A 22,741-nucleotide genomic window follows, 5' to 3' on the forward strand; every position below is an offset into this window, starting at 1 on the left:
TTGTTGTTAGTGACAAAAGCGAAATAGAATGTTTGAAGTAAAACCTTTCAGATATTCATATGTGGATTCATTTTTCACAAACTTCCAAGATGTTCTGAACCTTTGTACGATCTTGTGGAACACTGCAGACTTTCTGAGAAATACATGTTTCTCAAACCTCCTAGAATAATACAGTTCACCATGCCCTTGTGGATACATCTTCGAAAGAAACCTTCTTCCTGAAACAAAATAGGAAGAAGGATTCTTTCGAAGATGGGGTTTATTTTCAAATGAGCCTCATCTACACTGCTTTTTTTCCCCAAAAGAATCTCTTCTGAAATGAGATAATGCAAATGAAGGGAAAGATACATAAATCAGTGCCTAATTTGCATTTTTGCGTTCCCCTTTCAAAAGAGGAATGCAAGTGTAGACATAGCCTTTATGTTTTAAAATGCATTTTCACAATTACACAATACAGCAAGGTTCATAATATTGCAGCAGGGCTCTCACTTCACTGTATTCTTATATCGTACTGACTGGCAATTCCATAACCCATGATGAACTGTGGTCTAATACTGGCCCATCCACTAAAATCAATTTTTGCCTAGAATAAAGTGGATATTTAAGTACTTGCTTGTAATTTCTGGCTGTGTTTTGGCTCTCCTACCTGTTTGTGCCACTACATGCGTCCATCCACTCCAGACTGCACCAATCTTTTCACCCGAGAAAAATCGGGCATGTATTTTCTGGGGCTCAGCAAGAAAAGCCTCTTTACTCACAAGCTGCCCATGTTTGTTGCTACCCCAAACACACAATTCTCCTTCATCTGTAATAAATAACAGTAAATAAATTAAACAAAAGCTACTTCTACGAAATACCAACAAATGGAGAAAAAAAATAGTAAAACAAGGTAACATATTAATTCAGTTTTAATTTTCCATGTATATTTTTTCTCACTACTTATACTCCCCTATGAACACAAACACCCCAGATATACAGAATAAAAGTAGCCACAAGGGCCCTCAACACCATTTCCTTTCCCAAGGCAGAAATAATAACTTTGCTCGTGCCTCTTTCCATTACAAGGACACTGACAACCCTAGAAATAGACTGGTGGATAATTACTATTTTGTCTATTTGTTTAATAAAATAAATTCCATGTACAAGCATCCCAAAATCACAATGCAAGCTGGGGCATGAATCCACATGGACCTTGCTGATGTGCATTAATAATTAATGTGCTTTGATCTATTCTTCCTTGAAGCAAGACTAATAAAAGTGTATTAATGAACTGTTAAGAAAAACAACGAATGCCAAAACAGACTTTTTAATGTTTTCTAAAGTATACTAATTTTTTAAATTAAAAAGGGGGGAAATAAAATCAAATTATTTACTCTTGTACTTACCTGGAATTCTTCCCCCAAAAAGAGGAAGTACAGTTTCATGGAGGGAAAGGCAATAACAGAAATAACTTTTTCTTTTCTTAAAATTGAAGTTTTTCTAAGGCCATGCCCAACAACACATTTGTGTTGCTAACAGTTTACTAATGGTGCTACAAAAATCTACATACCATTAGCCCCTTTCGTACATTTTAATGGGATCCCTATCGTTAGCACGCATCCCACGGCTACATATGCCCATAGGCCACAGAACTGCTACTATGTTAAACATAAGTAGTAATCTTGGCACTGAAGGAGTCAACTAATAGCTTCATCCTTGTTTTAAAATGTGCCACAAAGTTTTTAACCACCCTTTCTATAGTTCTGTAAAACTTTTATATTAGAGATATCCCAGGTATCACCAGAAGATGGCAGGCAAGACTAAGCAGAAATGAAATATACAACAAAGTGCCTCAGGTCCCTGTAACAAGAAGTAGTCCTGTGGCACCTTATAGACTAACAGATATTTGGGAGCATAAGCTTTCGAGGGCAAAGACCCGCTTCATCAGATTGCACTTGACAGGACTTCTTGTTGTTTCTGAAGATATAGACTAACTCGGCTACCTATCTGATACTTGTCATGTCGCTGTAAAAAATCCAGCAGTGTGGCTCACACATAATTTAAAACAAATACTGTAGTACTTTGAATCAAACACACATCTTTAAAAACTAATGTAGGAGGGAGAAACACAGAAATATTATAATAGCTTTGGATACATAGCACCAGAAGTTTTAGTCTTTCTGGAGCCATAAAGGGTTACTGGTTTGCTCAAAATCAGGAAAATAAAGGCGTGGAAGAATAATTTTGTACTTAAATAAATCTGTATTAGTTTCAGATTAGTCCAGTATATATTGATTTTCCCCAGAGCAGCCTATACTTACGGATACCCCAGTCTGCATGTCTCACAATTCTATACAACTCACGTTTTGCAATTTTTCCCCACGTAATTACTGCTTTGTAAACTGGACCAAATGAATACACTGGTGCATAGTTTAGATGATGTCAGAGAGCTCCAAAGTGTAGTTTTATGCATGATTTCAGGTCTTTAGAAAGATTAATACATTTTCCATGTCTTTGGATTGTAAATCTACAGTATAAGAAGCAACCACCATATGTGAGGTCAGAAAGGAATTTTCCCCCCAATCACATTTGCAGTGGGGGAGGTTTGCCTTTCTGTACAGTGCAGGGTGCATGCTAAGATCACCTAGATAATCTCACTCAATGAATTCTTTCCCACTGTAGGGGCCCCAACCACTGGTGAGCCTTAGTCCTTCTTGTTCTCTGCCTGTGACACACAATAGTTCAGTCTCCCAGCAGTTATAAACACTTTGGCCTGATTTCAGCTGTTGGGTTTAATGCTCAGGTAAGCTGTGTGGCCTGTGATGTACACGTCAGATAACATGACCTGATGATCATTTCCACCCTTAAAATTGGTGGCTCTATGAATCCTGTGTCCCTTCTGACAGAGCAATATTCTGTCTGCCTTTCCATGTTGATTTCTGTTTAGTCAGCACAAAAGAACTGACTGCACAGTGCAAAAGAGTATGTTTACAGCAGTAGCTGTGTGATTTAGGAGAACATATCTCACCTAGGTGCTTTAATAAATAATACAACCAAACTGCAAACTAAAGAAGGCCAAGCTCTGCCACTCGTACGCACAAGTAACACCTTGCTTCACAAAATAGCCCTGTTGATATCAATGAAACTGTTTGTGGGGTAAATATGAGAACCTGCCCTCAAATGATTGAAGATGCTGGATAGGGCCTCTATGGGGAGGAGATGTATTCAAAGCAAATAGATCCACTTAATTCCATGTTTAGATAATTTACTCCTTCAAACAAATGAGTACTGCTGGAATTATAGCATACTGCGCTGTGATCAGATTTTTATAAATTAAGCAGAGCCAAGCTAGAACAAAAATTAGGATTCACAAAATCATAAATACCTACCTCCTTAGTCTATTAATACATAATGTATAGCTGGGACCTACCTGTAAGGGACACTGAATGGTAGGAGCCAGCAGTGATGCTTTTCACCTTTACATCTTCCAAACCTAAGAAACATTAGTTCCATATAATAAGTACAGGCAAGACACAACTCTATACACACCCTTGTAGTAGTGCATAGAACTAATTAATTCAGAAATTGCACACTGAGTGCTATGTATTTTACATCAGAAGGTTGCAGCTTATGAAACACAGACCCTCAGGAAATCAGCACTATTCGTCCAGGGGACTGTGAACCAGTGTTCCATTCCATACACAGACACACTGCAAATGACTAAGCTAATGAGGGAATACTTAAAATGTGGCACTGATGTTGTGTTTCTGTGATTAAGGGGAAATCTAGACACCATGCTCTGGCCATGCCAGTTCACAATGGAATACCAAGACCAGGTGTCACAGAGATACCACTAGAGAACAGAGGGAAATCTGCCTCCAACCCACAGCGCATATGCAGAGCCAATCCACAGAAGTTAAAATACCCACTCAACCCCCCCTCTGATGTGAAAGAGATAAGAGAGACCAGAAAGTGTCAAAGCCCCACTCCTAGCATGATCTGTCTACCATATTCCAACCCTTCCAAGCTGCCACAGAACACAGCTCCCTTATATCCACATTTCCTCTTTGTACACAAAAGCTGCACTACTTTCCACTGTGACCACTGACGTGGGTGTTTGGATTTGCCCTTTAGCCAGTATCAATGAATCCACTACTTCTGTGAGGTGGCTCTGAAATGCACACCAATCATTACAAAATTATGTGAAATGTTGATAACACACCAAGGGAGCTTACAGAAAACGTGCATTGTTTTCATGTACATCATCCACAGCCAGTGCTACTCTCTTTACAAAGAAAAGCGTGACTCTTTAGTTACCTGTAACTTTACAGGGTTCTTTTGCTGTCAAGAAGGATGGGATCATTTTTCCTTGGCTAGCTCGGTTTGCCTGAGAAGCCATGCCAGTTCCCCATTGGAACACCAGGCCACTTTCTTCTCAGTGCAAGCATAGAAAGCGAAATTAAAGCAAATTCAGTTAACTGCATTTTCACTTGGTAACTAACTTCAAAAAAGAGTGTTTTCTTGGCTTAGTTTATACTGGTCTTTATTAAAAATTTACCTACAAAAATTACTACTACTTTCCACTTATAAACTACTACTCATCCCAAATACATTTTATTCACACTGAATGAACTAAGACAAGGCTTCCAAAGGGCAAATAGTTATTAATCTGCTTTTATAAATGGGAAACCTGAACTACAGACAGGTACGTGTCATGCTCCACATTCCTGAGAGCTACACTGTGGAGTTGCTCAAGACTCATGGTAAGGAGAATTCTGAATTTACAGTGCCTCAAGACAGGGTATGGAACCAAACTGCAATTCAAAGAATCAAAATTAAGTCCCACAATTCAGCGTCCAATGGAGAAAAAAATTTCTTCCATCCCTTTATTCGGCACAGCTTACTAAACTCCCCAAGCCAACTCTGCTGTGCTGGCCAGCATGTTGAGAAGCAGTTCAAGGCTCCTCAAGCTTCCTACCCCTACATATGCTCTTGCACAGAAGGGGAAGTAACAAGCCCACAGAGGGCAGCTTCCCTGCTAAACTGTGACCAATAGTCCTCTGCTCACGTCCTTATGGCTGGTCATGATTTAGCCCAGAGATTGCAAGTATCAGCATCTGGATTATAACCCAGAATCATAGAGCCAGCCTCGGGGGTTCTGGATTCTCAGTTCTTGTTCCCACCACTAGACTACACGCACTTCTTCCAATCATCATTCTGGGACATTTACCCCTTCACCTAAAACCCGAATGTCTGGAACTCATATGTAGGTAACAAGAAAGCAGCATGCTGACTGCTGATTGCAGCAAAAGCCTGCCAAATCCATGGAATGACTGTGCAAAAGTCTCCATTAAGCCTCGGAGAATTTTCAAGAGAGACTGCAGGAACAGGCCCGACGCTCCAAGATACAGCACAGCTGATGACAGGAGTCCCAAAAAATCACTAGTAGCCCAATTTGCAAATGTATTTAGGTATCTAAATAACTTTGAACATCTGACCCTGTGCTCTTGGACAGGCTTCTTTCACCAGCATTTTTGAGAGGTGTTTTTAGCATATTCATCATCTTCTTGCCTAACTTGCCCATCCTCACCCCCGGACAGGACTTTTCAGGTGTCATTTTCTTATGGCTTCTGTATAGAGTAGGAATAAACTCACAAATTCCCTCCCCACAACGCACACACACTTTTTCATATAAACTATTAGACATCCAATATACTATAAGTACTACTAGGTTTCTGGCTTGAAATGTTAACTTTAGGATGGCATATTCACCTGTAGCAGCAAGAGCATGTCTGAGTCCTGCAGCAACATTTACCACCTTCTCCACGAGAGACTATTCGCACAAAGAAAAAAAAACACATTTGCAATTTGCAATTTATATCTCCCAGAGGAAAACATGTTTTATCAAATGCCAGAAAATAGTATCGTATTTACAAACTGTATGTCACAGAATTCAGTACCAAGATATTTATTTTAGAATACATTTCAGTCTCACTTCAATACCATCTTGGGAATTTCTTTAAAAAACCAAGCAAAGCTCCCAGAAGCAGCAGATCAACAGCTGAAATCAAAATACTGGTGCAGGAAAAAAATCTCAGCAATTTGTAATTAAGATGCAAACATACATAAATGTTATGCCCTCCTCCCCTGTTTTATCACACTGGATGCTCAATAACAAATACCAGTAAAAAGCAGCCATGTTAGTGCAAAACAATTCAGTGGTTCCAACATACCATAATGACAGGAAATTTAACAAATTTAAGCAGACCTGGCAGTACACTTTCATTATGGGACCCTATCTTCAGGTACAAACATTGAATTAAACTGTATTATAACACTTATGCACAAAGGGATCAAATTAATGTCACATGAGATGCCTTAGTTCTGTGATTTCCTAACTTGAGGGCTGGATATCCCAAACTTAACATTTTTAACACACTTTTGTGGATGTAATATTGATAAAAGAGATGGCAGCAAGCACGAGCATTTCATGTAACACGAGCAGTCCTTACAAAACACTGCTTCAGTGGTTTCTTAAATCAAAAATTGACAGATACATATCAGCTGTGTAAAACTCCACTAGAAAGAAGACAGAAGAAAGTAGTACTGTAGATGAAAAATGAGCTTGCATTGTCGGGACAGCAGACTATCTTTTTAAGAAGTAATGCAGTATGCTGGGTGCTGTACAAACACTTGGGCTACGTCTACATTTACTAAAAACTTCGGAATAGTTGTGCTAATGAGGCGTTGAAATGCATATTCAGCACCTCATTAGCATGCCACCGGCTGTGGCACTTCGAAAGTCCCGCGGTTCACTCGCCCATGGCTCGTCTATGCGGTCTCCCCCATGTAGACGAGCCACGGGTGAGTGAACCACGGGACTTTCGTAGTGCCACGGCTGGCAGCATGCTAATGAGGGGCTGAATATGCATTTCATTGCCTCATTAGCATTCTTCGATTTGGCCATTAGCATGACCATTTTGAAGTTTTTAGTAAGTGTAGAGCAGAGACTTCATTCACCCTAGTATGAGGTCTCAGTGCCTCTGGGTACTACAGAGGCCATGGTGTGACATACGTTATCTAGTTCTCTTGCGCACAGGGAATAACAGGTCTTTTCCTTCTCTTGTTGCTATGACCACACCATTCCTGTATTTCAAAACAGCAGCAGCAAGAAGGTTTTGGCATTGGCAATGAGACTGGAAATCCTAACCAAAAAACAGAAGGGGCTCTGCCATGTCTGAAGCCTTAAAGAATGGTACTGCAGAGAGGAAAGCATTTCATTAATGTTCTAAAAACAGAAACCAAAGAGTAAATAGGGATTAATTAGGAGGACAGAACAGTGCTGCCCAGAGGAATTCTTTCATACTACCGGATTTACAGCCCACAGTGGTAAATTATTAAATTAAAAACGTGTACACTTGGACTGAGGTTGGGATGGAGTTAGGAGACATACTTGTGGAGAGTCTCTGCCAAAGGTTCATAGGGGGTAAAAAAGCATGGGTGATGTCATGGGGTGGGGTCTACTACAGACCACCTAAAGAGGAAGAAGAGGTGGACAATGGAGAACTTCACTATTCAAACACTTGTTGGGAAAATAACACAGCATGGCACAGATCATCCAACTATTTCTTGGAATGTACTAGAGATAAGATTTTTATTTCAGAATGCGGAGAAAGGAACTGGAGGGAGACTGTTCCAGATTTGATTTGACAAGTAGGAAGAACAGGCTGAAAATTCAAAAGTGGAAAGAAGCTTAGGTGAAAGTGATCAGGAATGATAGACTTCTAAGGATTGGTGGGATGGAGAACAGCAAACTAAAGACTGTCAATTTCAAGAAGGCAAACTTTAGCACACTCAGGCTGCGTCTACACGTGCACGCTACTTCGAAGTAGCGGCAGTAACTTCGAAATAGCGCCCGTCACGTCTACACGTGTTGGGCGCTATTTCGAAGTTGAAATCGACGTTAGGCGGCGAGACGTCGAAGTCGCTAACCCCATGAGCGGATGGGAATAGCGCCCTACTTCGACGTTCAACATCGAAGTAGGGACGTGTAGACGATCCGCGTCCCGCAACATCGAAATAGCGGGGTCCTCCATGGCGGCCATCAGCTGGGGGGTTGAGAGATACTCTCTCTCCAGCCCTTGCGGGGCTCTGTGGTCACCGTGGGCAGCAGCCCTTAGCCCAGGGCTTCTGGCTGCTGCTGCTGCAGCTGGGGGTCCGTGCTGCATATACAGGGTCTGCAACTCGTTGTTGGCTCTGTGTATCTTGCACTGTTTAATGAAAGTGTGTCTGGGAGGGGCCCTTTAAGGGAGCGACTTGCTGTTGAGTCCGCCCCGTGACCCTGTCTGCAGCTGTGCCTGGCTCCCTTATTTCGATGTGTGCTACTTTGGCGTGTAGACGTTCCCTCGCTGTGCCTATTTCGATGTTGGGCTGAGCAACGTCGAAGTTGAACATCGACGTTGCCAGCCCTGGAGGACGTGTAGACGTTATTCATCGAAATAGCCTATTTCGATGTCGCAACATCGAAATAAGCTATTTCGAAGTTGGGTGCACGTGTAGACGTAGCCTCAGGGAGTTAGTAGGTAAGATCCCATAGGAAGCAAGTCTAAGAGCAAAAAACAATTGAAGGCACCTGGCAGTTTTTTCAAAGAGATATTTTAAGTGCATAAGAGCAAAACTGTTCCACTGCATCGGAAACACAAGAAGTATGGCAGAAGACTACCCTGGCTTAACCAACAGCTTGATCTACAGCTCACTAAAATCAATAGGAGCCCTTCTACTAATTTTAATGAGCTTTATATTAGGTGCTGAAACCAGTACACAGGACCAGCTCTGCAGAGCACAACTTTGTTGAGTTTTTACCGCAATTTTTTGTGGGCTCAAGCATCCTCCTGAAGTTTGAGGGACTCCGAGTTGCCCAAAAGAGTTAGACCCACAGGATAAAACTTGGCCATTACCTGCAACATAATACAGACATGTTCAGGTAGTGAAAATCATAACATTTTACCTTAGCATACATTTATGGCTGGGAGATACCATAAAACAGGGGTCAGCAACCTTTCCAAAGCAGAGAGCTGAAATTTGACTTTTTGATCTCTATGTACAGTGTGAGTGCCAGGGATACCTTTTAAAGTCACTAACAGTCCTACTTACAACAGTTTCATTAATAAGTTAAGATGTAGAGCTTCACCATTTAGGCAGTGGTTGGTAGCATTAGCTGGTCTTTTGTCAATCCACAGGTGGCATGACTCTAAGCAAAGCTCCCAGCTGCATGGGGGAGGAGGGGTGGGACTAAACTCCTGCCTCGTGTGCCAGTGAACATCAGCTCACTTGCCGTTCTTGGCACCCATGCTGATCCCTGCCACAGAACATCATTAAAAGAACTGTATGTAACATACTACAGCAAAGAATATGAAGAATGGAACCGTACCTTTTCAAAAAAGCTCAAGGGCTTGTGTTCCTATATACCATATTCAGCAAAGGCCTAAAGATAACTGAAGAGGCTATATGGGGAACATTCAGTAATTCCACTTATGACGCAAATAGCAGAAAACCTCTGAGCACCCAGACATTGTACACACCTTTGTACAACAGAGAACTGTGTTTTCACTGTGTCACAATATTTCTCCAGACCCTAGTGGAAAACAGTGTAGCCTAGTGGACATAGCACTGGACTGTGATTCCAGAGATATGTATTCAATTCCTGGCTCTGCACTGGTCTGCTTGGTGACCTTGGGCAAGTCATTTCACTACCATGTACTTCACTTTCCCGTTCTGTAAAATGGAGATGCTGATACTGACCTCATTTGTAAAGTACTTTCTGCTACAGTGATGAAAGCACTAAGACCTAAATATGATTATTAATGAGATGGACTTACCTGTAAGTATGATTGTAAAATCCCAACCACAGGCAACTTGCATCACACAAACACTAGACAGAGCTGAGCAAGAAGTGAAATACAAAACATCCTCAGTGTGATTGAGTCCCAATTGTGCCTCTTTGTTTTGGCCACATACAAAGAGCTCTCCTGCACCTGCAAAATAAAACCAGTCACAGGTAGATTGAAAATAGAAGCAAGACTCATACACACATTGTGATACTGTGATAAATTAGCACTGCAGGAATAGGCCTTGCCTTCTCAAGATTCAATTTTTCTCTCTTTAACAAATTAAAAACACACTTTTTTTTCTTGTGTAGACACAGCCATGGAGAATACATCTGCCAAGGGAGCTTGTTCTAATATTAATATTGATCCTTCTCAGTGTTTCAGAGTGAAGTCTTATCTCATTCACTTCGGAACCTTCCTAAGTACCCAACATTTACGGTAGAACTTTTCAGTCAGGGATTTGGATGCCACTTCAGGTAAGGAATAAACTATCTTTTCAAAGTGAAATATCCTCTCTTCCTCCCAAAGTTGCCAAGCCTCTTGCATAATAAGCAACTAGAACAGGCTAAGAAATAATTATCACCTAACCCGAAAATGGCCTCAGGACGCAAATGAAATAAGGTTACTCCCCTCCAAAATAATTCAATTCATTGTCAGCAAATAACTTTTCAGCTTTGCAGCTAAAAAGATTGGCACTGGCTAAACACTGCAATCCACACATAGGTAGCAGCACAAGCACAGCAACTAGGAAGATGCCCTGCAAGAAAATTCTCATTCAGAAACAGCATTCATTTTGCACTGCGCATGTCGTGTGAATGTCCGTTACCAGTAATAACAGCAGAGTGTCCTCCTCCTCCAGTAACGCTCTTAATGATTTGATGTTTGCAGGAAAAATCTTTCAGAGACTGAGGCAAAAGCACATCCTCTTTATGACCGAAGCCGAGCTGTCCATAGCTGTTTGCACCCTTTAAATGTATAAAAAAAAATTAGAGTACAGAAGAGCTTTATTAGCAAAGAAATTTATTAGCTTTAAGTTAGAAATGGGTTTATCTATGGCTCACAAAAACTCATCTTCTCTCTATTTTGTCATGCAGAACCTAGAAAACAAATATCTTGGCTTTTAGGCCCATTACATGAAAAAACTTAAAAATTACTGAGCAAAAATCATAAAGTGCAAGTTCAACATACTTCTACCATTAAACACTGGCCAGTTTTATCCACTATCATTTAAGAATTCACAAGATTGCAGGGAAGCTGAAAGAGAGGCATACTACTACTACACCTCTGAACTCTGCGCAGTGCATAGGTCATACTTCATGTGTAATATTATAAGCCTTTCAAAACATGTATTTCATTCAAAGAGCAGCACGTCCATCCTAAACACTTTGTACAGTTTGTTAGCACATCCATCTTTAAATCTTTCAATTTCACATTAATTTTGTTGAGAAAATTTAAAAGGATGTGGCATTATCACTGCGTAAATAGTACATGTAAAATCATTCCTGGAATATTCTATCCAGTTCTGGTATTCACTCCTTAAAAAAAAAAAAAAGTTGATAAATTGAAAATGGTTCATAAAAAACCTATAAGAAGGATTTTAGGTCTCAAAAACCTCCATTTACAAGGAGAGAGAGAAAAGGAGATCAATAGACCCTTACAAATCCGCAGCTATCAGCATGGATATTTACAGAACATGTCTGCAGATCGCTGATGGATGCCAAATCAAATTTTCATGGAATCCTAGAGCTGGAAGACACCTAAGAAGCCATCAAGTCCAGCCCACTGCCCAAGGCAGGACCAAACCCCATCAGATCCGATCAGCCAGGGCTTTGTGGAGCCGAGACTTAAACACCTCCAGGGATGAAGACTCCACTACTTCCCTAGGTAGACCATTCCAATGCTTCACCACCCTCCTAGGGAAAAAGTTTTTCCTAATGTTCAACCTGGACCTTCCCAACTGCAACTTGAGACCATTGTTCCGTGTTCTGCCACCTGTGACCACTGTGAACAGCCTCTCTCCAGCCTCTTTGCAACCCCCCTTCAGTAAGTTGAAGGCTGTTATTAAATCCCCCCTCAGTCTTCTCTTCTGAAGACTAAACAGACCCAATTCCCTCAACCTTTCTTCATAGGTCATATGCTCCAGCCCCCTAATTATTTTGGTCGCTCTCCACTGGACACCCTCCAGTGTGTCCACATCCTTCCTATAACTGGGGGCCCAGAACTGGACACAGAAGTCCAGATGCAGCCTCACCAAAGCCAAATAAAGAGGAATAATCACTTCTCTGGATCTACTGGCAAAGCTCCTCTTGATGCAACCTAATATGCCATTTGCCTTCTTGGCTACAACAGCACACTGTTGACTCATGTCCAGTTTGTCATCCACTACAACTCCCAGGTCCTTTTCTGCAGAACTACTACCGAGCCAGTCGGACCCCAGCCTGTAACAATGCTTGGGATTCTTCCAGCCCAAGTGCAGGGCTCTGCACTTGTCCTGATTGAACCTCATCAGATTTCTTGTGGCCCAGTCTTCCAATTTATCCAAGTCACTCTGGACCCCATCTCTACCCTCCAGCGTATCTACCTCTCCCCCTAGCATAGTGTCATCTGCAAACTTGCTGAGCGTGCAATCCACCCCTCATCCAGGTCACTGATAAACATGTTGAATAGAACTGGACCCAGAACCGAACCTTGGGGTACTCCACTAGAAACTGACCGCCATCCTGACATCGAGCCATTGATCACTACCCGCTGGGCCTGACCTTCTAGCCAGCTTTCTATCCATCTTACCATCTGTTTATCCAATCCACATTCCTTTACCTTGCTGACAAGAATATTGTGGGAAACTGTATCAAAAGCTTTGCTAAAGTCAAGATAAATCACATCCATTGATTTTCCCCTCTCCACAGAGCCAGTTATCTCATAGTAGAAACTAATCAGATTGCTCAGGCATGACTTGCGCTTCTTGAATCCATGCTGACTATTCCTGATCACTTTCCCCTCCTCCAAGTGCCTCAAAATGACTTCCTTGAGGAGCCCCTCCATGATTTTTCCAGGGACTGATGTAAGACTGACCAGTCTATAGTTCCCCGGATCATCCTTCTTTCCTTTTTTAAAGATGGGCACTACATTTGCCTTTTTCCAATCATCCGGGATCTCTCCTGATCTCCACAACTTTTTGACGACAATGGCCAAGGGCTCATCAATGACATACGCCAACTCCCTCAGAACCCTTGGATGAATTAGGTCCGGGCCCATGGATTTATGTATGTCTAGCTTTTTTAGATAGCTCCTAACCTGTTCTTTCCCCACCAAAGGCTGTCCACCCTCAACCCACAGTGCATCACCTATCACACTACTCTGGAAGCTGTACTTGTGCGTGAAGACAGAGGCAAAGAAAGCATTAAGTACTTCAGCTTTCCCTACATCATCTGTCACTGGGTTACCTCCCCCATCCAGTAGAGGCCCCACGCCCTCTCTGATCACCTTCTTCTTGCTAACATGCCTGTAGAAACTTTTCTTGTTATCCTTCACATTCCTCGCGAGTCCCAATTCCAGTTGCACTTTTGCCTTCCTGATAACTGCCCTGCATTCTCAAGCTACAGATTTATATCCCTCCCTAGACATCTGTCCAAGTTTCCACTTTTTGTAAGCTCCCTTTTTGTGCCTAAGTTTTCCAGGGATTTCCCCAGTAAGCCAGTCTGGTCTCCCACCATATTTACGTCTCTTGCTGAGCATCGGGACGGTTTCTTTCTGCGCCTTCAATAGGGCTTCCTTAAAATACTTCCAGTTTTCCTGGACTCCTTTTCCCTTCATGGTAGCATCCCAGGGGATTCCACCCATCAGGTTCCTGAAGGAGTCAAAGTCTGCTTTTCTGAAGACCAAGGTGTGTAATTTACTGCTCTCTTTCCTTCCTTTGGTCAGGATCCTGAAGTCTACCATCTCATGATCACTGCTTCCCAGGTTGTCACCCACCTCTATCTTCCCTATTAGTTCCTCCCTGTTTGTAAGCAGCAGGTCAAGCTGCGCATGAGCTCTGGTCGGGTCCTTCGGCACTTGTACCAAGAAATGATCCCCATCAGTCTCCAGAAACTTCCTGGAATGCTTGCGTACTGCCGAATTGGTCTCCCAACAGATGTCAGGATAATTAAAGTCCCCCATGATAACGAGAGCCTGCGATCTGGAAACTTCTCTCAGTTGTCCAAAAAAAGCCTCATCTACCTCATCATCCTGATTTGGCGGCCTGTAGCACACACCAACTGCCACATCTCCAGTTTTGCCTACACCACTAAGCTTGACCCACAGATTCTCAACAGGCTTTTCTCCCTCTAAGTACTGGAGTTCCGAGCAATCATAGCGTTCTCTTATGTACAGTGCAACTCCTCCTCCTTTTCTCTCTTGCCTGTTCCTCCTGAACAGTTTATACCCTTTCATGACAGCGCTCCAGAAACGGTAGAGAGAGCCTGAAAGTGATTACTCATCTCTATATCCATGAGGGACTTGTGTACCAGCCTTCTTTTTCTTCTAGACGTTACATGTTGCAAGTTCTCTTCTTCATCCTTTACCGCCCTCTCTGGTTCTTTCACCTGCCGCGCTTGCAAGATTAAATGTTCCTTTCTTTCAAGGAAATCTTCATCTTCCCTGATTGAGTGTAGGGTCGACAATTGAGCTTCCAGTCCTCTAATTTTTTCTTCTAAAATGGAGACCAGCTTGCACTTAGTGCAGACGAAAACCCTTCTTTCCTCGGGGAGGAAGACAAACATGGCACATCCCAAGCAGGTAACAACAGGAGACCTGTCACTATCCATGCCTGCCATCCTAGAAAAGGGATTTAAAAGAAAGGCAAGGATCCCTGGCCCCTTCCAAACTCCCTCTCTAAACTCACTGTTTGCAGTCCCCTGTTCGCTTGGACACTGCTTATAAAGCCCCGAACTGCCTCAAAGTCCCTCCCCTTACTGAGGCTCAGCCAATCAGCAGAGGCTTCTAGGTATCAAGCTTATCTAGAAGCCAACAGTTTCCAGCTGCCAGTCCCAGGCTGCCCTCTGTTGGTGGGGGGGGGGGCAGGAAGAGAAAAAAAAACACCAAACGACACACCACAGAGCAGAAAACACCACAGCTACAGCCAGAAAGCCCCAAACACAACACACGCTCCAGACAGCCTCTTACTTAAGAGTCCTGTATTGCTTTCTCCTTTGCCCAGAGAACTCCCTCTCTAAACTCCCTGTTTGCAGTCCCCTGTTCACAGAATCGTAGAATGCTAGGACTGGAAGGGACCTTGAGAGGTCATTGTGTCCAGCCCCCTGCCCTCATGGCAGAACCACGTACTATCTAGACCATCCCTGATAGACATTTATCTAACCTGTTCTTAAACATCTCCAGAGATGGAGATTCCACAACCTCCCTAGGCAATTTACTCCAGTGTTTGATCACCCTGACAGGAACTTTTTCCTAATGTCCAACCTAAACCTCCCTTGCTGCAGTTTAAGTCCATTGCTTCTTGTTCTATCCTCAGAGGCCAAGAAGAACAAGTTTTCTCCCTCCTCTTTATGACACCCTTTTAGATACCTGAAAACCGCTATCATGTCCCCCGTTAATCTTCTTTTTTCCAAACTGAGCAAGCCCAATTCTTTCAGCCTTTCTTCTTCGATCATGTTCTCTAGACCTTTGATCATTTCGTTGCTCTTTTCTGGACCCTTTCCAATTTCTCCACCTCTTTCTTGAAATGCGGTGCCCAGAACTGGACACAACACTCCAACTGAGGCGTAACCGGAGCAGAGTGGAAGAATGACTTCTTGTGTCTTGTTCACAACACACCTGTTAATGCATCCCAGAATCATGTTTGCTTTTTTTGCAACAGCATCACACTGTTGACTCATATTTAACTTGTGGTCCACTATAAGCCCTAGATCCGTTTCTGCCATTTTACATCTAAATCCCTTCAAATCTGCTGATATCTGCTTCATATCATGTTTGCAGATCAGATGCAGATACAAATTATGTAGCCACACAAGGCTCTAAAGATCAATCTATTTTATTTATTCAAGGGAGTGCTAAGGGGTGACTCAAAATCACAGTCTATAAGTATCTGCGTCAGTACAAGATTTCTGAAGTAGTTCTTTAACCTAGTCGACAGAGGCATAACACAACCCACCAGCTGGAAGCTGAAGCTAAACAATTCCTAGATAAACCAGGAATTGAACGTAGGTCTCCTGAGTCGCAGTCCAGTGCTCTACCAATTCCAAGACATCCTCTCCACCCTGCTGGTGCAAATCAATTCCAGTACAGCTTCCCATTCAACTAATAGGGGCTGTCATAAGGAAAACTATGAATGGTCCTCTCTGTAATGCCATACATAGTGTGCATGGCCACCCCACCACTAATTTACCAAATAAGTCCCTAAGTCACAGACCTACTGTGAACATCTGGTTAGTTATTTTAAAAAAAACAGCTATTCTATTTCTCTATGCCAATATTTCCTTATTTTTTGCATGCATCTGTTTCCTTATCATACAAACTTTCAACCCACAGAGTGATGTGAATGACATAAGCTGCGTTCTTTCTGTACAGCCATGGGCTCACCAAATACTGTACAGAAAAGCTGAATATTACCAAATTTCCTTTTCTAATTATACAAAATATGTCCCTGGCTAACTAAGAAAATTTGGCAAGATAATTTTATGCACTTTGAGACAAATTCTTTACTTGTGTATATTAGCAAAGTTGAGACACTACTGAAGGAATTTTTCCTGAATAGATCAGTGCTGCGTTTAGCCCGGCCTGCTTTCAACTGAAAAATGGGGCAAGCTTGTTAGTGTTAAAATTATGCTTACAGTAATTATTCTAATAGACATAACCACTCTCCACTAAATGTTCACTCATGTAGATGTTCTGTCAGCTTACTACCTCCAAAATGAAATAAGAAGCCACACTGTCTCATTTGGAAGTTATAACTAATTGAATGGAAACACTTTTCTCTCACTGGTCAGTTCTTTTGACTCAGAAAAGGCATAAAGAGAAGTTATCAATACATTTATAAGCTAAAACCAACGCAGATAAATGAATAGCACAAAGTAACCATTGAAAATAAAATATGGGAAGTCTTAAAATGTCTTTGAGGTTTCTCAATGGCATTAGTTGATATTCAGATCTGCCAGATGCTTGGACTGCTATGAACATCAATGCCAGTGGCACATTTACTTACCTTCAACAACATTCTAAGCAAAAACCTGTTAATGGTATTAATGACCTCTGACCCATAATTACTGCCCTCCAAGGAGAAATTAACAATTTGCATTTTCTCTGGCCCACCATTTTCCACCTCAAATACCCTGCCTCACCTAGTTTCTTCCTTTCTCACACACTGGTTATGCAGTACCTGGGCCGTGTCTACGCTAGCCAAAACTTCGAAATGACCATGCAAATGGCCATTTCAAAGTTTACCAATGAAGCGCTGAAATACATATTCAGAGCTTCATTAGCATGCGGGCGGCCACGGCACTTCGAAATTGACGCGGCTCGCCGTCACGCAGCTCGTCCTGATGGGGCTCCTTTTCGAAAGGACCCCGGCTACTTCGAAGTCCCCTTATTTCCATCTGCTCATAGGAATAAGGGGACTTCGAAGTAGGCGGGGTCCTTTCAAAAAGGAGCCCCGTCTGGACGAGCTGCGCGACGGCAAGCCGTGTCAATTTCAAAGTGCTGCGGCCGCCCGCATGCTAATGAGGCGCTGAATATGTATTTCAGCTCTTCATTAGTAAACTTCAAAATGGCCATTTGCATGGGCATTTCAAAGTTTTTGGCTAGTGTAGACATAGCCCTGATGTGTTTTAAAGAGAAATAGCATCAGTTAACAAGAAATTTTTAAGACTGTATCAAGCAGGGGCACTTAGATGGAGAGGTCAAGGTTCTTTTTAAGGATTTTGTCTGTACTGCATGATGTACATGTAATGTGTGCATTAAATTTAATGATTTTAGCTCAGTAGGGAGCTGGACATTAGTGTAAGTCACTCCATTGTACACAGTGTATACAATATCAGATGGTTCCAGATCTGAAGTGGTCTGTCCAATGAAAGCTCATCACCTAATAAAATATTTTATTTTAATATTTTGTTAGTCTTTAAAGTGCTACAGAACTGCTTTTTTGTTTTGAGATGGCTTAGGGGTGTACCACTGTTCACTAACTGCACCACACTTCTTGGAGGAAAATCACATATTCACTACAAGGAGTACAACACAATTAGATGCTGAAAGAATGGGTGAGGCAAGAAGATAGAAAATAGGTATCTTATGGCAATAGTTCTCAATGAGGAGTCTGGAGCCCTCTGAGCATCAAGTAGGATCAATATTAGACTTGCTGGGGCCCAGAAGAAAGCCAAACCTCCACTGGATGGGGCTGAAACCAATCCCCCTACACTGCATGGCACTGAAGCCTAGAACCCTAAGCCATGCCATATGGGGCTAGAGCAGACCACTGGGAAGCTTAGCTTTGAGGTACCCAGGCAATTGCTCTGCTTGCCACCTTCTGACATAGGCCCTGGCTTTTACACGCAGCAAACCCGTGGCTGTGGCACAGGTGAGCCATGGAGTTGTTATACCAAGTCAAGGGAACCTCATAAAGAAAAAGGCTTGAAACCCCTGCCTTCCTGAACTGGCAGCCTTCAGGATGGGTGGAATAAGGTTTCCAGGTGTCTGAAGTGGCTAGCTCTTACAAGTTTATATTGTAATTATTTTGACCAATATGACTTCTGCACAGAGTTTGGGGTTAAGTATCAGAGCAGGTAGGAGCAACTACAGCTCTCCTCACCCTGCCTATGTTCTCTTCATGCATTACAGCTGACTTTCCTGGTCCTACTGAAGTCCACGGCAAAACTCTTCAACTGTAAAGAGAAGGACACACACTTTAGGAGGAACTAGTGTTCGTGAACCATGAACATATTTGAACAGAATCCAGACTGACAAGTCAGCAGCTATGATCTTTCTGCACATGGGCTTGGCATTCTCCCTTCTAGCCCTCCAATGATGTGAAGGCCAAGACACAATCAGCTCTTAATAGCATATTTTGGTGAATCCCAGGTGACTGTGTTATTTTATCATAGCAATGGGGCACTGCACGGAAAGACTACATTTTCACATGCATTCTCCCAGAAACATTTGAATAGGGTCTGAACAGCAACACCATCATGGACCCGAGTCAGTTTGTCTCATTTTGCTAATGCTTAAAAAGTCACAGAGATGGTACTGGAGTCCATATCTGAGGTCTCAGGCAGACATCATATGCAGCTCACATTTATAAGGTTATCTTTATTTATAAGGTTATAAGAAGTAAACATTTTATTTCTGTTTAAAAAAAAAAGCATAAATGGTATAAACATTGATGACATGGGCCTGCACACTCACCAAAGCACATTCCACTTTTACCCCGAGGAAAGGGGTTTTCAACTTTTGGACAGCAACAGTTCTTAAAACACACATAGCTGCAAACATGCTCCTACACCACTTTAGGGAGCAAGTGAAAGGCCTAATCTTGAAATCTTTCAGGAAATATGTTATACTTCTAAATTCTTTTCAAATGGGATCGGAAAGGAGAGGATCATAAACATTAACCATGAAGCACAAAAGCACACAGTCTATGTGAAGATTAACAAGGTAGCTTCAGAAAGAGAGCACTTAACACAGCCTTTTATTGTCTATTTTTAGCAGTGTTATTGAGAGCAGCCTATTTGTATAAGGTCTTTGCTAGCACTCAAACCTACAAATAGCAATGCCCATAGCGTGTGCACTAGAACTACATGGCAGTAGCAAAGGCGAATCCACAGAGCTGAACCACACATAAGCCCCACTCATCTTTAACACACGCAGCTCGAGGAGATCACTGGATCCAGCGTGCAATGTTCCTACTCGTTTTAAACCTAGGGCTTGACCCTGCAACTGTTAACATGGGTGAACTGCTATCCCTGAAAGCAGTCCACCGCAGGTACTGCCGCACCCACTGGCCTGATGCAGTAATAACAACTCAAATACATGCTTTGTGCCTTCAGCAGCCCCAACCGTTCCTGCAGATCACCAGTTTCACTGGGCAGCAGCCTGCCCAGGGAGCGGCAGGCTCCAGGTACACATCTCTTTGAACAGTATATAGGAAAGAGAGCAGGGACGGCAACCTGCTCAGTCTACTTGATGCAAACCAGTCGCAGCTCAGGGGACTCCTGGAGAGTCAGCAGCTCCCCTCGCCCTCACTCGTTCGTGCCACCGCGCCAGCAATCCCCAAACCTCTGACCTGGAACAGCGCGCAGGGCGAGTCCCCGACCGGCTGCTCGTATGGTCGGGCTGGTGTTTTCCGCGTGGCAAAGGGAAGGAAGCGGGGGAGGTGTTTTACAGCTTTCCACGCGCTACTGCGAGGCCGCGCCACCAGCTCTGCCCACCGCCGCCCCAGCCTGGGGAAGCAGCGCGCAGGGTGCCACCCGCGGCAGGGCCGCGCCGGGGGCAGGAACGCATGGGCAAAAGGCGCCAGCAGTCTCCAGCCAGGGGTATCCGCGCACTCGCCACACCACCCCCTGCAGGCCCAGCGGGCTCCAGTCCGGCTCCCTCTCGTGGTGGGAGGAGGGCTTGGCAAAGGGCCATATTTTGGATTGAGGGAAGAGGAAATTGCTGCGGCTGGTACAGGAGCCCGGAGGGGGGCGGCGAGAGAGGGAGGAAAACACCTCCCTTTAGCCTCCTGCTTCTGCACAGGCAGCAACTCGCCCCCTCCCAGGCAGCCGAGCAGCCTGCTCCGGGCGCCGCCCTGCAGGCACCAACCTACCCAGGCGAACAGTGCCCGCGCCGCCTCCCCCGCTGACTCCATAGGCCCAGGCCGGCGGCTCCGCTCAGCCCCGCCCGCGCCGGGGCTGAGCCTGCAGGAGGGGCGGGCCGTGGGGCCATTGCAGCGGCGGGAGGCGGTGCCGGAAAGCTTGGCTGAGGATGTGCAGGAGAAGGAAGAGTTCGTTCTGTCTGAAGCAAAATAGCACGTGGCCATACCCTTCAGCTTGTAACAGTGGTTTGAGCATTGGCCTCCTAAACCGAGCGTTGTGAGCTCAATCCTTGAGGGAGCCATTTAAGGATCTGGGGCAAACTGTGGGGAGAGAGAGGCACTGCTTGTTCCTGGAAAAAGGGCAGGGCGCTGGAGTTGATGACCTCCTAAGTACAGTCCCTTCTAGCTCTATCAGATTTGGGTGTGAACTGCGATACCATCCTTTAAACAGGACGGGTTTAATCAGATGTGGTTTTAAATAGTATTACCATATCTGACATTTCTAAAAAGAGAACACCCCTGAGAAGTGTATCTGTATGGGTATCAACTCACGTTGTATTACTGTACTATAGAGTGAGATGGTAGATACTGATACAGATATACTCCTCAGGCATGTCCTCTTTTTTATACAGTAACCCTATTTACTGATATAGTCCAAAGGAGAGGATAACCTCCACGTCTGGTACCAGCTCAGCTGCAGGAGTTGCCAGGACAGTGCCAGAAGTTGACACTGAACCGCCTTCGGACTCCACTCCGGATTTTCTGTCAGGGTTTACTCCCTTAGCCTTGCTCCTTCCCAGGATAACCCACAAGGCAGTGGGGTGTGGAGAATGTGGTTAAGGATCCCACTACTTCATACCTCCCTGTCACCACAAGTCACCATAGGTCCCTGTCAAGCAATGACCTCATATCCCCAGGACCCTCCTCCCTCCCTTTCGCCTCCCCCCCAAGCTACCATCACCATAGGACCCTCCCCAACCCACTACCCGCATCTGCTCCCATGTCCACCCTCCTCATTGCACTGGCCCCTCTCCCCTCAGCTGCTCTCAGTGCCCCCAGGTCCAACTTCCCCCATCGCTCTTCAGGCTCTTCTCTTCAGAGACTGCTTTTCCTGATAGTGCTGCCTTGCAGGGCACAGGTGGAACACCATATCGGAAAAGGACAAACACGGGGCTCCTCCTTTGGGCTTACCATCAGCCTAAAGAAGACAAACGTACTCGGTCAGGATGTTGCTGAATCCCCATCAATCAGCATTGACAACTATACGTAAGAGGTCGTCCACGAGTTCGTTTACCTCAGGTCCACCATCACTGACACCCTGTCGTTGGACACTGAGCTAAATAGGAGGATCGGAAAAGCGGTCACAACTCTGTTCAGACTCAGCAAGAGAGTGTGGAATAACAACAAGCTGTACACTCACACCAAAATGCAAGTCTACAGAGCCTGCATCCTCAGCACCCTCCTTTATGGCAGCGAGACTTGGACCCTGTATGCCCGCCAGGAAAAGAGGCTGAACGTCTTCCACTTGCGCTGCCTCAGGCGCATCCTTGGAATATCATGGAAGGACAGAGTGACCACCACCGCCGTCCTCAAGCAAGCTGGAATCCCAACCATGCACACCCTCCTCAGGCAGCGTTGGCTCCGCTGGCTTGGCCACGTCCACAGGATGAATGATGGAAGGATTCCAAAAGCCATCCTATATGGTGAGCTAGCCTCTGGCAAAAGACCTCCCGGACGCCCCCAGTTGTGCTACAAAGATGTCTGCAAGAGAGACCTCAGAGAGGTGGACATCGAGCTGGACAACTGGGAAGAACTAGCAGACGACCACAGCAGATGGAGGCAGGAACTACACAAGGGCGGCAGCTACTACACAAGAGCTGCGTCTACACGTGCACGCTACTTCGAAGTAGCGGCAGTAACTTCGAAATAGCGCCCGTCACGTCTACACGTGTTGGGCGCTATTTCGAAGTTGAAATCGACGTTAGGTGGCGAGACGTCGAAGTCGCTAACCCCATGAGGGGATGGGAATAGCGCCCTACTTCGACGTTCAACATCGAAGTAGGGACGTGTAGACGATCCGCGTCCCGCAACATCGAAA

The 22,741-nt window shown here is 44.1% G+C and overlaps 1 protein-coding gene across 4 annotated transcripts in view; it reads right to left on the reverse strand.

Moving 5' to 3' along the window:
- The window catches only part of SERGEF (secretion regulating guanine nucleotide exchange factor), a 244,706-nt gene extending 224,002 nt beyond the window's left edge, over positions 1 to 20,704 (reverse strand). For 2 of the 4 annotated variants that reach the window (XM_074999044.1, XM_074999048.1), the window contains exons 1-8: positions 20,656 to 20,704; positions 10,693 to 10,831; positions 9,858 to 10,013; positions 8,842 to 8,936; positions 5,752 to 5,812; positions 4,297 to 4,410; positions 3,410 to 3,472; positions 647 to 805 (exon numbers count right to left, since the gene is read on the reverse strand). In XM_074999044.1, coding sequence (XP_074855145.1) covers positions 647 to 805; positions 3,410 to 3,472; positions 4,297 to 4,410; positions 5,752 to 5,812; positions 8,842 to 8,936; positions 9,858 to 10,013; positions 10,693 to 10,831; positions 20,656 to 20,697 — 829 coding nt within the window. In that variant the 5' untranslated portion in view covers positions 20,698 to 20,704. Of the gene's footprint in view, positions 1 to 646; positions 806 to 3,409; positions 3,473 to 4,296; positions 4,411 to 5,751; positions 5,813 to 8,841; positions 8,937 to 9,857; positions 10,014 to 10,692; positions 10,832 to 18,663; positions 18,737 to 20,133; positions 20,250 to 20,655 lie in introns of those variants that run through there. The other 2 variants (XM_074999045.1, XM_074999047.1) reach the window with 2 other exon arrangements.
- Between the last annotated feature and the right edge of the window lie 2,037 nt (positions 20,705 to 22,741).

Source organism: Carettochelys insculpta, chromosome 6 (genome assembly GCF_033958435.1).
Source record: "Carettochelys insculpta isolate YL-2023 chromosome 6, ASM3395843v1, whole genome shotgun sequence".
Classification (NCBI taxonomy): domain Eukaryota; kingdom Metazoa; phylum Chordata; order Testudines; family Carettochelyidae; genus Carettochelys; species Carettochelys insculpta.